At 36.5% G+C, this 23,540-nt stretch overlaps 1 protein-coding gene across 5 annotated transcripts; it reads right to left on the reverse strand.

Moving 5' to 3' along the window:
- Window positions 1-648: 648 nt before the first annotated feature.
- CSNK1D (casein kinase 1 delta) lies at window positions 649-23,524 on the reverse strand. 5 transcript variants are annotated; one of them, XR_004755158.1, is made up of 11 exons: window positions 23,208-23,523; window positions 17,667-17,777; window positions 16,046-16,194; window positions 15,388-15,616; window positions 14,843-15,013; window positions 13,216-13,364; window positions 12,502-12,673; window positions 12,085-12,224; window positions 6,831-6,897; window positions 5,208-5,270; window positions 649-5,061 (listed from the first exon to the last, which is right to left on the reverse strand). XR_004755158.1 is itself a non-coding variant. In XM_035342464.1 (10 exons), exons 1-9 carry the CDS (start codon window positions 23,281-23,283, stop codon window positions 5,253-5,255), a joined length of 1,215 nt encoding a protein of 404 aa, XP_035198355.1. In that variant the 5' UTR covers window positions 23,284-23,523; the 3' UTR covers window positions 649-5,061; window positions 5,208-5,252. The 5 variants fall into 5 exon arrangements, 4 of the variants coding, with proteins under 4 accessions (XP_035198355.1, XP_035198354.1, XP_035198352.1 ...); XM_035342464.1 differs by lacking the exon at window positions 6,831-6,897; XM_035342463.1 differs by lacking the exon at window positions 5,208-5,270.
- Between the last annotated feature and the right edge of the window lie 16 nt (window positions 23,525-23,540).

Genomic DNA, 23,540 nt, shown 5'->3' on the forward strand with positions numbered 1-23,540 from the left:
ATGCAAGGGGACTGCTTTTGCCATGACTCAGTTTGACCGCTTCTGAAATGGAAATGGTCTCCCTTCTGGAAATGATTCTGAAGATCACTTTTAAGCATTAACTTATTTAAAATAATAGCTATTAATTTTCTGGTGCTTGTCTTAGGAGTTTTTCTTGTCCTCTACACAGTGCTCCAGGTTTCATTTGCAGGTGAAGTTTTACAAGCTGCTTTGACTTAGAAAGCCCTAAATATTTTGAGTACTGTCAGTAAGTTGTCTTTATCATCAAGTGACACCCTTTAGTGTGCTCTTTAGAACTTGAAAGCTCCTAAAAAAATATTGCCTCATAATGTATTTATTTTGGTATTTTTTGGATACCCAGCTGAGACTGCCTCCTCAAAGTATATTTTCAAGGCTGCACTATGTCCATCAAAATTACAGTCTCTTCAATGCAGTAAGAGAAGCATTTTGCTATCTAAAAGCATGGATACTTGGGAAGTTCACATCTATTGGTGCCCAACACTAAGCATCTCTGCTGAGCCATCTGGGAAAAATCTCTCCAAGTGCATCTTCAAAAGTTTCTGTGTATTTACACTTTGAAGATCCTAGGTCTTATTTACATAAAATATGTTTGAATAAATGCATGATTACTTTAAAAATATATATATATTTTTAGTTTAGCCAAAAGTGGTAAGACTTAAGGTTTAATCAAATGCTATGCTACCTTACTGGCCAGCTCAAGCCACATCCTACTACAAGAATGAGTGTTACTGGGTGAACCAAAACGACAGACTTTAATAGCACGCAGTCACAGCACATCCTTGTGAAGGAAAACCACAGTTTATCTTTGCATCTAGTACTCTCTGAAGTCTGAAATGAGTCCAGCCATTCACTGTGGAGGAAAATGGGCATGATCTGAACTGCACTGCTCTTGTTCCCTGCAGCCGGACCCAAAACAAGAAACCTGAAGGAAGGTGATCTGCTGGTATTTGAAGAGTAAACAACTTTGACAATAGCAGAGTCATTGCATATGAGAAGCAACATCAACATATCCTCTCAATACTTCTGACACAGAGCTACTCTTTGTGCTAGTGGGAAGAACATGCATCTACTGAAAAAGTAGGAGCTCTTAAAATCTTCTAGTGACCTGGTCTTTGAGATCGACGATCCTGCACTTGTCTGAGAAAGTATGTAAAGTTAGAGGTACACAGAGTAAAAAGCTACTTACCTCTAGTTATATACTGTTTGTTCTTGGACCAATCTTAATACCTGCTTCATCATCTCAGCCATATTCCATCTGGCAAGTTCCTCATTAGTCCTAGATGAATGCTTCAGAGCATTAAGAAATGAGGATAGCTCTTGCCCTTCTGACTCTTTGTCTACTACTGTTTCAGCTGTTTAAATGTTTTCAGTGGAGAACTCTGAAGCCAATGAAGAAGTGCATCTAAACTTCAGTATTTAAAAATCTTAAGTAGAAAAAGTCTTTTTAGTCTTGCTGAAAAAAGTTGCATAAAATCCACTGGTCGACAATGCCAGACAAACTTAAAATATAATTTACAGTGGGAACAGAGGTACATCTGTTTGGGGCCTTTCAAGAAAAAAAAACTGCATGACCCTAAAACCCTGTGAATCCTTAAGGATTATGGGAGATACTAGGGGCACTGCATTGACTTCATGCCTTTAACACTTGCAGGTTTGAGCCAAGATGAGGACTGTAGTTAAACTAAATGTTTGGTCTGGTTATGCAATCAGGACTACACATCTTCCCAGTCCATGATGTACCAAATTATTTCTGTGCTACTTCCACCAACCCCTCTCCACCCTCCTCAAGTATCTTGAATTGGTCACAGGAGACAAAGACAGAGTAGACACGTGCTTAATGCTTTAGGATGCTACACACAAATTTCCCCTTTTCCACATTCTTATTTATTTATTATGTTTATATTTCTTATGGCTAAATCCTACCCATAACTTTTGGTCAAGAATTTTCCCAAATTGAAGTGCAAAAACTTTTTATTATTAACCTGTCTTATCCAGTGAATTGTAGGAACTACTCTGTGTAGAAGATACTCTGATGCAAGATTAAGTTCACTGGGGATTACACTTCCTCACAACTGGATTAAATTTAGATTTCTAACCATATGGCTCAGCACTATTAAGAGAACAGAAACATTGTTTGTTTTCACTTAGTATTTTCTATATATGAAATGAGTAACGTTAAGAGAAGCTTAAAAGTTAAAGCATCGGACTTATTTTCAATTGTTTTCAAGGTACTTGTAACACAGAATTCAGGGATTTGCTAACCATTATGATTCTGTAGAACTGCATTACATGTGAGATTTCCCACATAAAAACACATAGCCAGTTTTAAATAAAAATGTGAAGATAAAATAAATATCCTTCCAGCTTTTAAAGGCCTACTAATCAGAAACAGTAATTTTGAAGGTATGTGTGCTATCAGATTTTGAATAGACTTTTGAGGATTACATACCAAAAGCCGGTAATTTTATTATATAAGGCTTTGTATATAGAGCTCAGTATTTCTTATTGCTTTTTTTTCCAGCTCTAACAACAGATCAAGTCTCAATAGCAATTCTCTTTCCATACTTCCTCTCATGTATTACTTGAAAAATGATTTTTTTTTTTTTAAAAAAAAGGACCCACAAAATAAGTAATATCTAAAGAAAAACATTTACCTTTATAGAGACAAAAGACATGTTCTTTGTGAGCAAAGCAATTAACGTCCTCTCTTTTTTCCTGCATACCCTAGCTGCTGCAATCTAACCATGACTACTTAAATCCTGTCACCACTTCTTTAAATGTTTGGAATTGACAATGTTCTTTATATGTACAGAAACCCATTACAAAAATAATAATACAAAATTTACACCAAGTAAAGAGTCATTGTAAGTAAGTTACACCAAAGAAGAACAGAAGTCATTATGAATGTATTTACACAATCGTTAAAGTACACAAATACAGTGGTAGTACAAATGAAGTGCTCTGAGATACTGGTTTCCAATACACAGGTTTATACAGACAGTCTAACTATTTTCCACATGATGGAATTTTAACTATTATGAAGGACAAAAATTGCCCACAACTGAGTACAATTCTAGAAGTCTGCAATCAACTTTTAAGTATAGCACAGCAATCTAATGTTCCAGATACAGAGAGAATAAAGAGGCAGCCTTTGTAAGTCCCTCTAACAGTACATTATTAACCACAGATATTTACAAGGAAAGCACAGTGAAGTGTAGAACTGTTCAAATGGTAGTGCACATGCCTAAAATACTGAAGTTTATAGTGACTGAGGAAATAATTCTCTATTGCAAACTTATCCATGGATTAAACTCTTAACCTCTTCAACTGTATTCTCCAAGACAAGTTTCCCCTGTCCGATCCAGAGTACACACAAGCAAATACTTAATGTCACAAAGACATCCAAAGAAAAATGACTGATATCTAGTATGTGGACTTTTTTCTTTGGGGAAGGAGGAGTCTGCAAACCTTGAAACAATAAAAATTACTCTTCAAATTACTCTTAAGACCAGCAATCCTTTAAAATTTTGTTTTTAAGCAAGGAGGAATTTCTCAAAACAACTAACTGTTCAAGCAAACTCTGCATACGTACTTTCATTTCCAACACAGAACTTCACATTACTTCTTTGATACTAGCGTAAACAGTATTTCTGATAGCAGTCCAATTACTACATGGACAACATAACTATTTTTAGTTTATGAAACTGTCTACAGTAACAAAAAATACAAAGTATTTCCCATATTCCATGTGGACATTTGCTAACACCACCTCGAACATTCTTTTGGACAACATGAGTCATTCGTTCTTAAGCTAATGGCTAATGACTCTGGAAGTACTCACGTGGAATACAGTCAGGAATAAATATGGTATGCACCTGAGTTTTAAAAGTTTTCTGGATTTCATAGCAAGAACACTTTTTCATTTTTTTTTTTTTTTTTTATAATTCATTTTTTTGAATCTTGGCATGAAACAGAAGGCCCGAATCATCATCATTACTTTTTTTTTTTTTTTGAACATGTAGATGCTGAATTAAATGTGCAAATTCACTAAAGACTCAGTGGCAACATGCATTGTCCACTTATAGTACCCTCCAAGCTAACCAGCCTCAGAATGCAGGAAACAAAATTTTACCAATAAAAACAGTATTTGAAACAATCCATTTAAATGCCAGTGTCTTTCACTTTGTTCTTCATATACTTTACAAAAAAAATGAGAAAGAAATATATCAATTTTTACCATCTATACTATACTTTGATTCTCTACAGGGTCTTGATTCCTCTTTTATGCAAAAGAATGAATATTAAAAATTCCTCTGTAATACATGGAAATGTTTAGTATGAATGAAGACGGCAAACAGTAAAGTAAAACGCTTAACAGTTTTAAAAATTTTGTGAGAAAAACTTCTCAGTCAGAATAAGACCATACAAATAAGTGAACAGTTTAAATACAGTCAGATGATTTTGATTCATTTACATGCTCCCTGCCAGACTAAGTTTTTTAAACAAAAAATTTCAAGTCATTGTCTTTAGTTTAGGACTGTTTATATTCTACATTTTTAAATCAGAGAAAAGCAAGAGTTCTTTACAGAGAATTAACCCAATAATTTTAGCAAAATGATACAAAAACTTTCTTAAACCAAGTAAAAGATTTATAGTTACAGTAGAATAATAAAAAGGGGATAAAGTCTGCCGCCTGTGAAGGGAAAACTGAAATGGCCATCCAGTAACAGGCGGTCAACTCTGTAAACCATCTTTCTTTTCCAGCCCTGTTACCACAGGGTTCTCTTAAGGTCACTGGGTTTCTGGCAAAAGCGTCCTGTAATGGCAGCTGCTGGAGTCTGTCCATGTTCCTCCAAGTGCCTTTTAAGTCACATGGAGAACTCCAGTTGTATTGTTTCCACTCTAGTTTAGGGTATTTTTGCTAGTAAAGCCATTGATAACATAGGAGATCAGCCATGCATTATCTGCCCTCCATGGCAAAATAAATTTTCATCGGTGCACAGTGGACTGAAGAACACTGGTAGTTACCCGAGCAGGAATCTACCAAAGCCAAAAACAAGAAAACATCAGCACAAATCCTTCTAGTTAACATACAAGTGGCTCTCAAAGTACTTTGAAATATTTTGTTGTGAAAAGTGAAAGAGTGAATTTATAATCCAATGAGCTACATAATGTTTCACACCCACCTTTAGCTACACGAAGTTCCCTGTATTTTCCTCCTCTATTAGAAGTTAACATGGAAAATTCACCTTTCCAGCCAGAGGAGATGTTTTGAAGAAAAGTAAACAGAACATAAACATGCATAGAAGAAAGAACAAACCAGATGAAAACACTGCCAATGTGTAGAAATACACTAAATGAATAATAAAGCTTGGGAAAAAAGTCCCAATCAGAGGGTAAAAAAAACAATTGCTCTCGATAGCTTTTCATTTATCATGAAACATTTTGTTAAAAGACACTGCACAAATTTTTGTAGCTTGACCTATTTCAGTAACAGCATAATATTATTCCAATATTACTTTTATACATCACTGCAATTTAAGAAGCAAGAAATGCCTAAACAGCGGAATCAGTATTGAGTATTAATTTAAGTTGTAAACAGCTACAAATGGTAACATATACAGTAAAGGCCAAAAAATGCAGACACAACCCTATGCAGACTAGAATTTGGACTTCTCCCACACAAGCTTTTCAGTGCAAAGCTTGTTTGTTTGCTTGTTTCTTTTAAGAATTATTTTTAATTTTATTTTCAAATAAGGTCTGTATATTGGAATTTAAAATGTTAAGCTGCAATTTACAGCTGGACCTTTTTAACATTAAAACTGTTAGGAAACAGCTTGTGCACAGTCAGCCAAGCACACAAAGCAGGAGGAGAAAACAAAGAGGAATAGCAGGATTCTTCAATCAGAGATACAGGATTAGTGCAAGCTGAGGCTTTATATAGGAAGTGAGGTTGGCAGATGGAGTTATATACAACAGAATTTCTTAAGGAACAGAATCTCATGGCCTTTCTTAAAGCAAGAAGCAAAGCAAAGAATAAGCTCTTGAAATACATAAGAAAGCATCCTTCAGCTATCAAAGTTCAGATTCCAACTAAAACTTGTTATTTGTCTGATGAAACCTGTTAATGCCAAAAGCAGAATGGACTAAAAAGCTGAAAGCTGCACACAGAAAGGCAGAAACTTCTACTACACTGAACAGTGGAAAGGAGTTCTAATTACCCAAACCCAAGTCTGTCTGCCTCTAAGATGCTCACATTTCAAACTATTCTCATTAGTACCTGAATATTTTAAAAATGATAGCTCTTAAGGAACAGAGAAGAAAATAAAACAGTAAAAAATGAGATATCGCTGTGGTAGAACATTTGATTCACGACAAGGCAGAGCCTTGTGTGAGTAATATAGTTAACTGATTCTTCATATAAGCATTTTGCTTTTATAGTTCTGAAGCTGATCTGTTTTTGAATGGATGATACATGGCTGCATAAACATCCCTGGAAAGATGTAACGGTAAACCATCTAAACTGTAGAGTTGATTATTTTATTATTGATGCTTGAGTGATTTTATGGACCCTTCAAGTTGCTGTTTTGTCAATTCTGCTGAGGATTCCAAGTGGAATAGCAGTACTATTTCAGCTTTTGGAAGGACATTTATTTTTTCTTTTAGAGAAAAATAATGCTGCCTCAAGTATCTGACTGGAAGGCACAGTACCACTATGAGATAATGTGAGGAGAAGCAAAGTTGGATGTTTCTAAAGATTTTTTTCCCCACCCCATCCAAAGTTTTGGTGTCTAATGAGAAGCACTCACCCAGTGCTGCCTTCCAACGAAAGGAGACGAGCAGCTACTTGCCATGGTGTTCGAAAGGAATGCTATTCTGAGGTAGGGGAAAAGACAGCAATTTGTAATGGTTCCACTGCCCCAATATATAAAGGTGTCTACAAATATCCAACCTAAATTGGCAGTTGCAAATGTATCTTTAGAAGAGCTCTGATTTCAGATTTCTATCCGACATTTCTATCATATTAAGACATACGTAAAAGGAAAAAATCATTAGTTCTCAAAGAAAGCTGACAGGGTCAGAAGAACAATGCAGAGTATGATGCCTATTAAGACTCATAGGTGTAGAAGGATTCGCTCACAAGGAGATGAAAAATGCAAAGGCATTGGAAGAATGTTGCTTTTTCCCCAGTGGGCACAACACTTGAGTTGTTCAATGCCAGTGTTGGCTATAGTTTTCCAAAAGCTTCTCTTTTCAAAGATATTTGTTCAAATATTTCTTTGTGCAGCACTCCAATCTCTTCTTCCAGCTAAGGAGAGATATGACTATTACCAGTAGGAATAATGAACAGCTTTGACTGTCAGGTGCTGAACATGACACATTCAAGAGGAATAAATAACTTACTGTACACCATGAGCAGTCCAACTGAAGTAGATTTCTGTTTTGTTTGTTTGCTTGTTTTCAGGACTGAACCTTCTGTGAAGGGAAATGAAGGCTACTCACCTGTAACTAGATTCTTGAGTTGATCACTGCATATTCACGCTTTCAGGAGTCAGCCTGTGCAGTCTGGACTGACAGAACTGCTTTAAAGTAGTGCTTACTGGAATATTTATGCCTTCCTTCACTGTGTTTTTTCGTGTTTATAGACTGACTACACAAAGGAGACTTAGCAAACAGTTCATTCATGCAGCTTAAGAGCAGAACTGTATTTTAACAGCTAGTATGACTTTCTGTCCAGCTCAGATCACAACTCTTCACTACATTGGAGACTAGTAATTTAGCCTTGCTTTGGACCTGAATACACCTAAAAAGGAATCCAGTTTTGATGCAAAGACAAAGAGGACAGAAGATCCCATATGTCTTTTAGAAGATGTTTCAGTAGTTAACTGCCTTCACTTAGAACTCTGCATCACACTTCTTTAAACATGAGAGGTTTTAATACTAAGCAACAGGTGCTTTATGTATATATTCTATATAAACTGAATTTCCTGATCTAACTGCTGTTGCTAAGACACTACTCCAACTAACTCAGGATGATCTCTCATCTTTCAAACTGAAAGACACTAAATTGAAATTCCAGTATTGTACAGTATGTTTTCCCAAGCACAATTTTTACAGCTGTTCTCTGTTACTTTCAGTTCTTCAGCAGATCAAGATCATGAGAACTGAACATTATATTATAGCATCTGTCTCGTGAATGATATAAAATAACCTCCCTATTTCTGTTCATTATTGTATTATATATGCATTCAAGGATGAAATTACACCCTTTCATTGTGACATCACACCAACCTCTCCAAAGTTACACCCAAAGCCTTCTCAGTCATCATTCATCACCAGTATAGTTCCCACGTATCACAGAATCATAGAACATCCTGAATTGAAAGGGAACCACAAGGATTATTGAGTTCAACTCCTGACTCTGCACAGGACTACCCAAAAGTCCAGCCTGAAGCTCCCCTGTTGCAGCTCCATGCATTCCCTTGGGTCCTGTCACTGTCACCAGAGAGCAGAGATCAGTGTCAGACTCTCTGCTCCTCTTGTGAGGAAGCTGCAGGCTGCCATGAGGCCTCCCCTCAGTCTCCACTTCTCCAGGTTGCACAATCCAAGTGACTTCAGCCACTCCTCATACGTCTTGTCCTCTAGACCCTTCACCATCTTTGTCAACCTCCTTTGGAGCCTCTCTTAATAGTTTTATGTCCTTATTATACTGTGGTGTCCAAAACTGCACACAGCACTTGACGTGAGACTGCAAGAGCACAGATTAGAGCAGAACAATCAACTCCTTTGACAGGCTATCAATGCTGTGATTGATGCCCATAGAAGCCAATTAGCTTCACTCCTTGATGCTCTTTAGGTTTTGGAGTCTTGCCTTAATATATATTTTATTTGATTAGGATTTACATGACTGCCCAACTCTCACCAGTGTTTATCACTGTCAAACATTTCAAAACCTGCAGGTTTTCAGCTGCTGCATTCACTTCCACATCATCAAGAAAAGTACTGTCATAGAAGTTACATAATTTCACCAGAAACCCTAAGTTCCATAAATCCTTTTGGAGATGTACTAATTGTTATTTGAATAAATTCTTCTTATGTATTATTACAAAGTGCTAGTATTTTCAACTGGAATGATTTAGGTACTATGTGGTCAAAGCGCTGGAGGTGGGGAATATGTATGACATCTATTTTGCCATCTTTACCAATCACAATTTTTCCATGAGTGTTAAACTTCTTTGAGAAGAGCTATTTTCTGTAATGTAAGTTTGGTTTCTATTATCTACATTCCCAGCCTTAGTTTTCAGTTTCAGTATAAACTCATCAAAACTCGGTTTGAAAGAAACATAGATACAAACATGGAGTCACCTTTAAGAATTCTACTTGATTGAGTAACATCAGCAAATTTCCATTCCCCAGAGTTTAACAAGCATTAGCTCTTCCTCTGAATGAAGAGGTGGAGATTATAGATGCAGTGATGCTTTATCAAACCAAGCCATCCAAATAACATAACAAAACTAATTAATCAAGTTATAAATAACTCTAATAAATCTAGCTCTTAAACTAAGACATCTGTAGATCTGAATAGTGAAGTTTAAAAGTTGTTTTCTACCAGGAGTATGGTTAGTCTAAGCACTTCCTGAAAAAGGGACACTGGTCACATATTCTCTTAAGACTCTGATAGGAAACTAATATAATTGTAACAGGCATGGACAAACAGTTGCTTTTCTTTACTATTTTCGTGATATGACATAGAATAGATATTTTTCTACATTCTTTACACCTACTCAAAAAAAAAGTTGTCCTTAATAGGACATCCAAGTTAAATACTTTAGGTTTTCCTAAGAACAAGGTATAGAGACAATGGGAAATCCATAGTCTATTTTATAACCTGGTTAACATGCGAAGATAATTTTCGACTATGGAAAAACTACTTCAACAATATGAAAACAGTAAAAGCATAGGCTATGAAAACTTGCAACTTAGTCCATAGAAGTCAAGATGGCTCGAGTGAGAACTGTGAAAATGAAAACTGAAGTTGTCTCTGATAAACTCACAGGTAAGTGTTATAAAGTAAAATCTAAGTAAATCTCTATTGCCTTCCGAATCTGAGAGGCCCATGGGAAACTTTTAGAATTATACTACTGTTGAATACTGTTATTCAGCCACCACAACTGGAGACCAGCAGTTGTTCACTGCCTCGGTAAGAATTAAATGAAGATGACAAATGATTAATGATAAATTTTAACCCGAGAACTTCCTGACTAGTCTGTTATTGGAATTGTAAAGAAGTCAAATTCCATACACGGAATACAGTGTTAAATGGCAGGTACTGAAATGTGCGATAAAGCCAGACCATACTGTTGACACGCCACAAATTATATATCTGTGTATTCAAAGATTACTTAAAAACCTCATGTTCCTACACAATCTCACAGTACGCTCTGCGAGAGCCCCTCTGTATTTCTCATACTTTACAACATTCAGAAAAAATTGTCACATACACAAGTCATTAATATAACAAAAGAATTTAAGACAAGTTCAGACTAACCATATCTGATCTCCTACCAGGACCATTTCTAAAGGGATACATGGCACCTTCTACACTTGAATCCCTTTGATGTGGATATGCCTAAAAGCACTGAAATAGTTTTTATACTGTTTCCAACTTCTTGTTCAGCTGTTGGGCTCTTTCTATTCCTGCTATAACACAGTTCAGGGAAGTAAATTACCTTTCTTTCTTAAAAGCATTTTGAAACTGATTAAAGAAAACACCTCTCTGACATAGATAATTATATCTTTGCATTCTTTTTGCAAACACAACCTATCTCACACGCTTTCATTTTATTCTGAGAAAGAGAATGAAGTCAGTCAGCTCCAGATTTGTATTTTATCTGATTCCATCATCCTTTCACTGACCTCTTTTTGATTTATACTGCAGGCCAGAATGTAGCAGCCATATACCAAATCAACCTTGCACCCTCAGTCTTCACTTACTATCTCACCTCCATCCAAAAGAGTGCCCTCTCTAGCACTCAAACTTTATACATAACACGTATTATCCAAAATAATTAATTCTGACAAGGAAATTATGAAGCCAAAAGGAACTGAATTCATTTTTATCAATACTCTGTCAACAAATAAGCAGTCCACAGCAAGAATTATGCAGTTACATCTCCACCAGAGTTCTGAGGCATGAAGAAAAGAACTGTAGGCAACTGTACCAGTCCTCCTAACATACCGATCTCCCAGTGCTGTTGCAGTATAACAGCGTGCTACAGGTAAGACTGAAGGTAAGCTATACAAAGCTAGGCTTCCCACTACTTAGGACAAGTCTGTGTTAATACCCTGAAGAATTAATGTTTCAGCTGTAGCATGAAGAGCTAAAATATATTTAAACATAATTTGCCAATCCTAAAAACAAGATCTTAAAATCTCTTTGCTGTCACCATGACCAATGAGAATGACTTCAGTGCAGACAACAGCTATGAAACACTGTCATTCTATGAATGAACTATCATTCATTCATCCTCATTATCCTCTTCAACTGAGCCTACCCCGTGTAACCTCTCAATCATCTATGCATGTGGCTTCTTTTCTGCTCAGAATTACAGTACTGCGTTGCATTTCTTGACTTCTGCTCTTTCCTGTTCTTTACCAACTATTTATTGTCTATTCTGCACCAATATTCTCTGTGCTACTCATTTGAAAACACGACTCTCACAACTGCCTCCAACTTGCTCTGCTTCTTAAGTGAAAACTGACATAAGATATTCAATGACCAAAGGAACTGTAATTTTAGGTAAAATCTCTAGTTTTTTGCATGATCTCATAAAACAGTGATTCCATACTGCTTTGAGAATGTTAAACTTATTGCTGCTAAGGTTAAAAAGATATTACAATATTCTACAGCAACATCACCTACATTCAGGTAAAATTTCAAGTATTTATTTCAGTCAACTATCAAATCAATATGAAATAACATCAATTAGCTGGCATGTTGTTTTGGTAAATTAACTTTATCAAATCACCATTATTCTTCCATTACGTAAAAATCTTTCTTACCTGCGAAGTTGACATGCGAGAAGTATCTTGTCGGCCTGTTAAATCAGATGATGAGACATTGACTGGGGCACCACGATGCAATCTCATACTCACTTTCCTTTCTCGTTCCATACCAGACACTGGTCGAGGAGAAGTGTTGGCTGTGAGGAAAAAATACATTAGAATTTTCCTAATAAGAAATGGGATTAAAGTGCAGCTCTTGTTTGCCCATGTAAATTCGACATCAAACCACAGAAACCAAGGTTTTCATCCTCCTCAGTTACCTCTAAGTAGCAATTGGCAGGTAATGAATATATACAATTATCTTCAATCTACTGCAAAGTGGGGGGGGGAAAACTAAGACAATCAGACAAGCAAAAAAAATGAAACCCTGATCAGAGACAAATACCACTCCAAAGTAAGTATTTGCTTACTTACCAGCATGTGAAGCTGGGGTAAGAGGAGTAGGAGGAGCTACATCTTGCATTCCCCTCAGCCTGCCAGAAGCAGTGGAGGGTAGTCCACGAACAGCTGGATTTCGTGTATGTCTCAATCTTTCCTCTCGTTCTCTCCTTTCACGTTCAGCATCTTCAGTCGCTCTGCTTGCACCCTATGGGTCAGGACTAGTGAACAACTTAGGGGATTATTGAGCTTACAACTATATATTTGGATAAGTGCAGAAAAAAAGAACTAGACAACCCATAAATTAAAGTTGGCTAGGGTACTAAATTTTTGGTAAATTTTCTCAAGAACTATCATATATTCAGTTCATACAACTGTTGGGATAGTCTTCAAAATGTACACACATATGGTTATGGCAGCTAGACATCTAAACAGTTGCAGGGGACATGTGCTGAAGACCAAAATATAAGAAAATGGGAATTCAGTAACATTACATGGCAACTGTCTTGAAGGAGGTATCTCAGAAGTCTTATACACTTACTACACTGTTAACCGCAACTTTGTCATTAAACCCCAATCTAATGGCTCCCTTATCTCTTGCTTTTCCCGATTTTTTAAATTTATTTTTTTAGACAATAAATCTTCTGGGACAAAACACTCTTACAGTATCAGTTAAGAACTTAAATCTGAAAATGTAGTAAAAAAAAATCATTACAGAAATTGTTTTAGAATGCTACACCAACTACTCACAAATTTCAGCATGTTCCAGTCAAACACATAGTCATAGGAGAACCCTTGTCGGTGAAAGAGGTTTCTGAATAATTGCCTTAGATAGGAGTAGTCCGGTTTGTCATCAAAACGCAGAGAACGGCAGAAATTCAAGTATGTGGCAAATTCAGCTGTAATACAAGAAAGCCGCATTTTTCCTTCAGCTTCACAATTGCTTTTTATAAATCTGAACCATAAAAAAAAAAAATCTGCTAAACATAAGAAAAAAAATACTGACCTAATACTAGACATCTACTGAAGGCAACACTATATCCCAAGTGCTGGGATCAAATATGGCCTGAAAAGGAAATTATTTGTCTATCACAGATTAGGTAAAGACCCCATTTGTCAACAGTGGAGAGGACTGAATAGTAAACGTGGAGGGGTGGAGAGAGAGAGAGAGTAAAAACAGGTTTAAAACTACATTTGAGCAAAAGAGAAGAGATTTATTTGCCTTTTTAGCTCTGCCTGTATTTAAATTTAATTTATTTTAGGACATCAAAAAGCATCTCTCCCTTGTTAAGTTACATGAAGATGTATGTCTGCTACCTCACAAAAACAAGGGGCAGGAAGGATGAAGAGAATCTGAATGGGGACCAATATAAATCTCCCATGTAAATTATGCTACAATTTTAAACTTGCAATAGTGTGAACACCTGTTGTGGTTTTTGTTTTGTTTTTAACATGGCACACAAAATACTAGCTACACAACAAAAACAGAATGCTGTTGTCAATTCAGTGCCCCAGAGAAAAAAACATTATCAAACTACCCGCTTTTGAATTCAAGCCTTTCCAGATAAAATAATGTATTATTAATTCATGTTAAGTAAGGAGTTTTAACAAACAGCACAAGAAAAGTTGGCTAGTCTTCCCTGTCTGTTAACCCCAGAGAAAAGAAAGAGTAAATCATAGAATACCCTGAGTTGGAAGGGACCCATAAGGATCATTGAGTCCAACTCCTTATGAGTAAAGGAGTGTAAAGGAACATATATGAAATTACTTGTGAAACAAACTGAAGAAAATGAGCTTCCATACATCCTTAACAATAACTACAGTTCTCATTATCATACCTAGCTGCTAAAGACAAGAGCAAGGATAGAACAGAGATCTCTTTATGAAATATGAACAATATTCTCTGAGGGTAACTAATGTTAACAAGTTTTAAAACAAATGTATCATTTTGCATGGCTTAAAAATGCCTAATTAATAGTGTGGTGTAAATACTAAATGAAGAAACAGAACAGTTTTGAGGGACAACGCTAAGATACAGGAGGGTTTCTTATGCCACTCACAGATGCTGGCCATCCACAGGCCAAACTGGATGAACCTAGAATGACAAATCCTAAACAAAACAGCAACAGATAAAAACTGCAATTCTGTATACAATCTGATTTATCAAAGAAACAGTATCCACACATATGAAGAAATGGGCAGTTTCTCAAAAAGCTATTTGGCTGTTGGAATTATCCAGCCAGCATATATGCATGTACACACAATATAGTGCAGATCACACATACCATGCTACCCTTCGAACTACATAGTGTAAATAAAAAAGAAATACCACTAAAAAATGAACACGTGGGCCCAGTGACATAAAAGAGTAACTTACAAGGATATCCTTTACACAAAACCTCAATGGGTGTAGACATTTTCTTTTCACTGATACGTTCATATTTCTGCCTCTTTGTTGCTGCTTTCAGTCCCTGCCAGGGGAGGGAGCCCAGGTTAAAATACATCAGTACATAGCCCAAGGACTCCAAGTCATCTCTGCGAGATTGCTCTACAACAGCATAAAAAAGTGGACTAATTAGGTTTCATTATCTAGTGGAAAAACACAAGTCTGCAACGTGTCATAAAAATCCTTAGAAACATAACAAATAGATGAAAATTACTATGTTCATGTTAAATTCGTCCAGTATTAGAAAAAGCCTATCATCCTTGCAGTTATTAAAAAATGTGTTAATTCCCTAGAATTACAAACCAACTAAATCCCACCCCAGCAACAGTTAAGAGCCCAAGCATACCACACTGTTATTGCCAGAAATAGGGACTGTCTTCTATGCCTCCAAAAAGTAACATGCAGTTGCACTAAAAGTATGTGTATCATCTTTTTACACTTTTTAAGTTTCTACTTATTGCTTTTCCCCAGCTCACCAATTCCAAGATGAGTGTTGATGGATGCATAACGAGCAGTTCCTGTTAAGTTTTTATTTTCACGATACGGGATGTGTTGGTGAGTTCGAGCATCTCGATACTTCTTTGCTAATCCAAAGTCTATTATGTAGACAAGATTTCCTTTCTTCCCCAGGCCCATTAAGAAGTTATCTGGTTTCACATCTCGGTGGATGAAATTCTTAGAGTGAATATACTCAATTCGACTAATCTAAATACAGAGGATGAGAAACAACGGAGAGATCAGCCATACACTTTTTCTCTTAGAAAAACACTAGCCACACTGTCTTTGTGATAAAACAGGTAAAGATTTTTTAATGAAAAATATAAGGACATTACAGAGAGTATAATTTAGAAGACAGTAGGTAAACCTTCTCTCCAGCTCTTTCTTAGATTTAGATTAGTGTCTATTTTAAATTTGTTTTTAAAAACTTCCTTGGGGGAATTCCATTACTTTTGATGTGACAATTCGTATTTAGAGAAAAAACTCAAAAGGTTTTTTTTTTTTTTTCCTTCTTATAATGATACATCCTAATTGCCTCTAAATTAAAGAAGTAAAATACAGTTGGATATGGTCACTCAAGAAATTTTAATATGCCCAATGTATTTCACTGCCAAGAACAAGAAAATTGTTTCCTACCATTTGGTCAGCAAGTAACAAGACTGTCTTGAGACTAAATTTCCTTGAACAAAAATTGAAGAGATCTTCAAGACTCGGCCCCAGCAGCTCCATCACCATGACATTGTAGTCCCCTTCAGCTCCACACCACTTAATTGTGGGAATACCCACTGGAACAAAGGAAACAGTTTATTCAGTATACTAATTTGATTTATAGAGTTCATATACACAAATCTCCAAAGCTCATAAAGATGAATTCTAAGCATCATAAACATTATTGTCAATGCTTGTATTTACAGCAAAGATGTACCTATGTACCTTATGCTACCTTCAGCTGTTCTGAAAAGTTTCATCACTTCATAGCAGAACCAATACAAAATTATAACTAGAGATCTAAAAACAGCCTTTTTCTTCTTTCCTGCCACCTCCCAGGCTTTGTGCTAGGAATGTATCTTGAAAGAAGATAGTGGTTTTGCTGGATTTCAACCTCAAGTACTTTACATGTGTAAACACTCAGTAGTCTCCAAGATGGTAGTAAGGAGTAAATTGGAAGCCTGAAAATAAATACATTGACAAACCAGTAAATGTTATTGCTAAAGAAAGTTTTTGAAACTAAATTCTTAATTTCAAAGCCTACAAGATCACTGTAAAATACCTCTTTTCTGTTACAATTTAGAATGACATTTCACCCTTGCTTCATATTTGTGCCTTCCCTCCAGTTCCATTACATTTGCTGTTGGTGAATCCCTACCAAAGCAGTATTGTTAATGATATATCTTAGACTGCTGTATTTCTAGATGGAAAATTAAAGTCAGCTCCACTTTGTGGAGAAACTCTCTGGAAAATTATTTCATGTAAAACTGTACAAATTGATCATATCCTTTGAATTAAACCTTGAATAGTAGGAAGTATTGCTCAGAATTTCAAATACTGTTACTTTGAGTTTAATTTTATGTATTTTGGAAGTGAAGTGGTATACAATCAATTATAGAATTATAAGATTGTTTGGATTGGAATGGACCTTAAAGATCATCTGGTTTATAATCACCTAGATTGTACTTAACCCATGTTACCCTTATTTAATATGAATTATTTTTTCCTAAATTCCCTTCAGAGAGAAACCCTTATTTGGCAGTTACATAACCTTCTGCCATCTGCCTTTGCAGTGTTCATCCACAGAAGGAACCATCATAGTCTTAGCAACCCCATGAAGGGTATTCAGGTTATACACAGACTGTAATGGGAATCTTACATTTGCAGAACTCCAAAAACACGAGTAAGTTATCCCAGTGTAATACCATGCAGCAGCTATGAAGTTACTTCAGTCCTATTTTCTATTACTAATACCATTATGTCTTGGAATTTTTATAGCAAGAAAATACTTTTTACCTCAGAAGAAAGAATGCCTGCATATAAAACAAATAATATCCTGAATTTACTAAGTTTAGAGTTGTACTACTATTATTAACCAGATCAGGCTAAACCCTACTATGCAGTACTGCTCTTCACCTACCCTGCCACCTTTCCCACCTCCTTCTCGTCTGCTAAAAAAGCTCTCAACCATTATTTACTTGCAGGTAGCAGGTATATCAAAGACAAAAATAAAAACAACTCAATCTCTGAGGAAGGAAAGTTTGCCTACCTCCACCCTGCATCATTTTGTAGATTTTACTCTCAATGTGGAGCTGAGGATGTTTGGTTTTCACACATTCTAACTTAATTGCAACCTCCTCTCCAGCAGCAATATCAGTTCCTAAAACAAGAAAAAAATAAAACATTGGCCAAGATATTGTTAAGATGCATTTCCTTTATCAAGACTGAAACTAAACAAATATTGACAAGTTTATTCTCAATGGCAAAGATCCAGAGATTAAGTACTCTCAGCTGTGTTTATCTAAAAATTCACCTCAAGTCTTGTAACTTCCCTCCAACAGATGAACAGTTTAAGAGAAAAATATTAAATAAATTAGCTCAGGAAGACAAAGGCTGCCATCTCATACCAAAAAAAAATAATAAAAAAAAAAGGGGTGCATGTTCTGAGGGGAGTCATTTCACTTCCAGTTTTGATGGAGGCGCTAATAATGAGTGTTTGTAGGCAGAGCACATACACCCACCAACTTAAGAAATGCTAATAATTCAGATGTCTTAGAAACAGAGCCTACAACTTTCCTAAATCTCAACATACTCCAGGTGTATTCTGACACCTTAATTAATATTTAATCTGTGAGGCAGACTACCTAGGAATAAAATACCCCTCAAAGAGTGTTATTTATTCACAGAACTCTAACTGCAAAATCTTGTTCTTGAGATTACAGAGCTACTTCACTGCTTTATAACCTTGTGACTATAAAGACAGGCCAACGCCTCATGCCACAGATTGTCACAACTTTTCAGTTATATGCATTGAATTTCCTCTATTGTTCCACTGGCATGTTGCCTGACACTGTAATCTTTCCACAGTCTTGCAGCTGGCAATTACTCTTATGAATATCCATATCTTCATGCTATCATTTGACTATGTTACCTCAGTATTCCGTCCATTTTCGGATTCATTTATGATTACAACAGCACTGCCTGTAATTTATTTCCATAAAACTGAAGCTCTGTATTAATCAAGCATTTCTCTTTACCTCCCTTCCTGCCTTTAAAGCAACATTTAAATTATAAGCAAATATTCAGCCTTACGCCACAGCTGTCTTATTTCTTGTTTGCCATCAGCAAAGTTAATTAGGGTAACACTGGCAGATCTGTTACCTAAAGATCAAGGTAAGCTTAGATTATTTAATACTGAAACTATGTTACGAGCTCTTTAATACTTGCTGGATATAAAAGATACCTGTAACTTACTATTTTAAAAAAATAAAGTTCCCACTGAAATCTTTCCCACATGTTGTTGACATTTTCTATTAGTTTTTGAGGAAGCAAAGGATATGAAGAAGTATCCAAGCATTACTGTCAGTTCAAGTCAAATTCTTGATACCATGTGAAAGAAGGCTCCCTGAGATACACTGTTAAGGAATACCTTGTCTTCCAAGCAGAAACAGACAACAACACAGTCTTAGTGTAAAAAGTGATCATACAAAGCTTCTGGAGACAGTTTTTTCCTACCATTCAATAAACAGAACATATGCTTACAGAAAATGCATTTTTGGCACCTTTTGTAAGACAAAAAATAAAATGTATAGTTTTTTTTGTTGTTGTTGTTATTTTTTATTAAACACAGCCTTGAAATTCAGATTTCTACTTTGTCTAGTTTCAGCCATTTCATCAAGCACTTTACTGGATAATACCTGATGGAGCATGGAATTATCTTTGAGTTTATGCAAGGCTATCTGTTGTTTTTTACATCAATAAAATGTCTTTTTATGCGTGCACACATCTGTTGAATTAACGTTGCTGGTACAGTGAGCTGTTCTAACAGAACATCGCGGACAATATTTACTAGGCATTTCACAATGCACCTTAAGAAAACAAAGCATCTGAAACACACTGTAGGTACAATAAGCACAACACATCTGGGAGACACAAAGAAAACTAATTTTCCCCTGCTGTAGTCAACGTTGTCCATCTGCCTCATATGACTCCACCAAACTCCTGATTTCTACTCAGGTCACCCACCGCACAGTAGTAGCGACTAGAAACTCTGTAACCCAAGGTTTTCACATCTTATTAATATATTATTTTGGTGCACTTTAAGTGAGTTATGGCTCCCATTAATCTAGAAATTTAAAAGGACAGATAAATGTTACAAGGAAAAAGGCACTGTCTTCTGTTCTTGCACTAACACTCCCTCTCACCACACCCCCCGCCACCAACAAACAAATATCTTGATTTTTAACTATGGAACTCTGGATTTTTCCTGCTTATCCCTACCTTCTCTACCCGTCCTCCCTAATCCCACAGTAGCCAAGATTAGGAAATGCATGAACTGAAGACAAAATAATCTGATGGGTAACCACCACCATGAATATTAAAAACAAACATACACAAACAAAAAACTCTTCTGACACAAACTGCTGAATGGCATACTTTTTATACAGACAGCTGCAGACACCTGTGTTTGATTAAGACAAGACTTGCCCATAGGAGAATGAAGATGTGTATTATCTCTATCAAGTTCTGTTCACCATTACTTGACAAATCATTGTCTTGACCTAGAAGGTCATTTCTTATGATATCTGATCTTCCCTAGAAGTCTGTATCACCTAAGAGGGCTACGATCCTTAAGCAGCTCTCCACTTCTGCATACACCCTTGAACAGTAGCCAGAAGTAGTGTTATGAGAAGAATGAGTAATGAAAAAGTAGCAGTAAGCAGTAAAACGAAAAGAGGCACTTCATGGAAATGAAAAGAAAAAGTCTAGAGTTGTGAAAGTTTTTTACTTTAAATAGCCAAATTCTAATTTATACTTAATTGCAAAATCCTCTGCTACAAGGAAGGCCTTGAAGATTATTTTAATTCATTTACAACTAAAAGTTTATCCCTAAGAAAATACATGGAAATTAAAAAAAAAAAAAAAAAAAACACGAAAACACAGCAACTGTAATGTCTTCATGACTCATGTCTTTTTGACCTTGTGGATGGAGCAACAAAACAGACGCTTACTCTGATTTTTCTCCTGTATGTTGTTCATCTTCTATACTATTCAGAATATCTTGGAATCCATATTATTTTTTCAAATCTTCCTCTGGAGAGTAAGATTCAGAAAATGCAGGCACGCTGATTTCCTAACTTTTATTTTTGTAAAATTCTCCATGGTACTTTATTGACTTTAGTGTCTTACATTTCAAAATGCTATTTTACAGACCCTATTATTCTAAGTAAGCTAAGCAGTGGGCCTTCCAAATTCCAGAAGTCATATCTTGAGGTATGATGGAGAACAGGAAAAAGTATGAAAGAATTATGATAATAACAACCAAGTTGTTGGCTCTACATTCCAAGTAACTTATTGAAAGAGAGAGAAAGAAAGAAGGTCCTTCCCCTCTTCTCTCTGGAATGTCTTCAACCCCCTGTAGCTGCATTAAAGAAATATGGGGAAATGAAAACAGGAAACAATACTTAAATCTACCCTTTCAAAGCACTAAACTGAGATGGAAATCTATACCAAGGAAATCTATAAATTCATTGAGAGGTATCAGATGGCATTTGCACTTAAGAAGAACAACTGACCTCTGACAGAATTTTAGAAGGAATTTTTATGTAATCATGCCTTACTGTATAATCTAAACAATTGAGTGGAGCTTTATTTAAAAAATAAATTTTAAAAAATATATATTTATCATAAAAGTATAGATTTTGAAAGCCTCTGTTTTACCATATAATGGTAGGCAAACCAAATGGGCCTCTACAAAATGCTGCAACATTTAAGTTCTCGAGACAGTATTTTCCCCTGGAAAAAGACACCCATGCCATTAGCTGGATCTTCCAGGCATACAATTCTCTGCTAGCTGCTGGCTCAAGCATCCCATTTGAAGGAAGACATAATTATAAATCCATACTTACTACTTAAGGATAAAAAGAACAGGACAAAATTTGAGGCAAGCATCATGTTTGCAGGAAGACCTAATTGTGAATCCACATGGACTACTGAAGAATAAAAAGATGACAAAATTTGAGGATGGGGAATTCTTGTGCAAAATGCAGCATGGCAGTAGTACTAATAAACAGAGAACTACCATCTCCTGTGCAACTTTGCTCGTGCAGACTATACACGTAAAGACAAATGTGACAAAATACCTATGACTTCCATACTAGCTTCCATATGTGGGAAGCTGACAACCAAGTTGCCTGACTTCTACTTATCAGTTAATTTGGATTACAAATCAAAGTACAAATGTTTATTTTTACCTGTTCTTCAACTGTATAGTCTAACATGAATTAATTTACAGAAGTCAAATGGTTCTGTAGGAATATCTCAAATCATCGTAAGATTTTTCAAATTTTAATTGCTATCTTAAAACACCAGTGGTAGCTAATGAAGATTTTGCATTAATGTTACCACCGTCTTTCTCAAAATAGTCTTCGGTCTTTTATGCAAGCATTACAGAGAGGAAGGATCACATTCTCTGCCTTTGGCTAGAAACGTGGATTTTTCATCAAGCACATGATCCGTATTACAGATAACCAGTGTACCATTACCTGTAAACAAGCAGTTTTAGCTAACAAATTATTTCAGAATACCAAATGTACACTGTGACACAAAGCATTGTTGTCTATGAAAAAAATCAATTTGTATACTGTGTGCACTGCCAAACATATCACATACCTGCAAGGTCCTCCCCTCCAGTTCTCTTGACTTGCTTTCCTAAATTTTCAAATGCAAAATACTTGTTCCTATACAGTAGCATAAAGAAACGTATTTCTTTGGATTTAATCCATTCCTTACACTTTGTGAGTTTGCAGAGTGTTTTGACAATTTTAAATATATTTCTTTTTAGAACTTGAATCCACCACCACTTGTCATACCAGTGAACCATTGTGACCGAAAACTACATAAATGGGAACAGAAAGACAGCACTAATACTATAAACTTTAAAATCATGTAGAAATCATGGTAGCAAAATAAGATACATGCATTAAGACATAAGGGTAACATTCAAGCAACAGGATAGCTGAACTGCTGATTCTTTGAAGGATTTGATTTTTTTTTCCTCAACTTAGTCATCCTTACCATTTAAAATTTTTCAGGCCTTGCCAGAAAAAAAAGCATCTCTGTAACAGCAATTTTTCCTAGTCCATTGGAGTCATATTTAATGCTGATGCTCGCATTTCTTTCCCCAAATCTTTTCCTGAATGTTTTTTAAAGATCAAAGATTTTAAACTCATAGACCCATTTTACAGATGAGACAACAGTGTCCAAGGTCACAAGACAACAACGTGAAGAGACAGACAAGTAATCCAGAAGTCCCGATTTCTACACTACCTAAATTAAGACACAACGTCAAATAAATATTAAATTGCTACTGCTGTGCCGTAGCAAGCCACTTTATATCAAAGACCATTCCTTAAGACACCAGCGTAACCTGAGCTCTTGAGAGGGTGAAACGAGCTTCCGGGAGCTGCTCCCAGCTCATCCCGACCGGCGATAAGAACGGGCAGGAGAGCAAGCAGCGCCCACCCCGGCGCAGCCCCCGACGTTCTCCACAGATCCCCCAGGCACGTCCCCAGTGAGCCACCCTCCTTACCCAGGTAGATGTCACCGAAGGAGCCGCTCCCGATCTTCCGGCCCAGCCGGTACCGGTTCCCAACCCTCAGCTCCATGGCGTCAGCTCGGTTCGTCCGCGACCCGGTTCTGTTGCTCCGCCCGCCCTGCAGGCTCGCGCTCTGCTGCCTCACAGCCCTGCGGTTCCTGATGCCATCGCGGCCTTAGTCCTGCTGCTCAGCGATAGCGAGGCAGGCAGCACCGTCGCCGCAACTCCCGAGAAGGATGGACGCGGATTCCAGATAGTACCGACGCGTCAGCACCTTCTGCCCCGAGCCGCCATACTGTGTGACCTCACTTCCCTAGCAACGGGGCG

The sequence above is a fragment of the Oxyura jamaicensis genome, chromosome 18, assembly GCF_011077185.1.
Source record: "Oxyura jamaicensis isolate SHBP4307 breed ruddy duck chromosome 18, BPBGC_Ojam_1.0, whole genome shotgun sequence".
NCBI lineage: Eukaryota > Metazoa > Chordata > Aves > Anseriformes > Anatidae > Oxyura > Oxyura jamaicensis.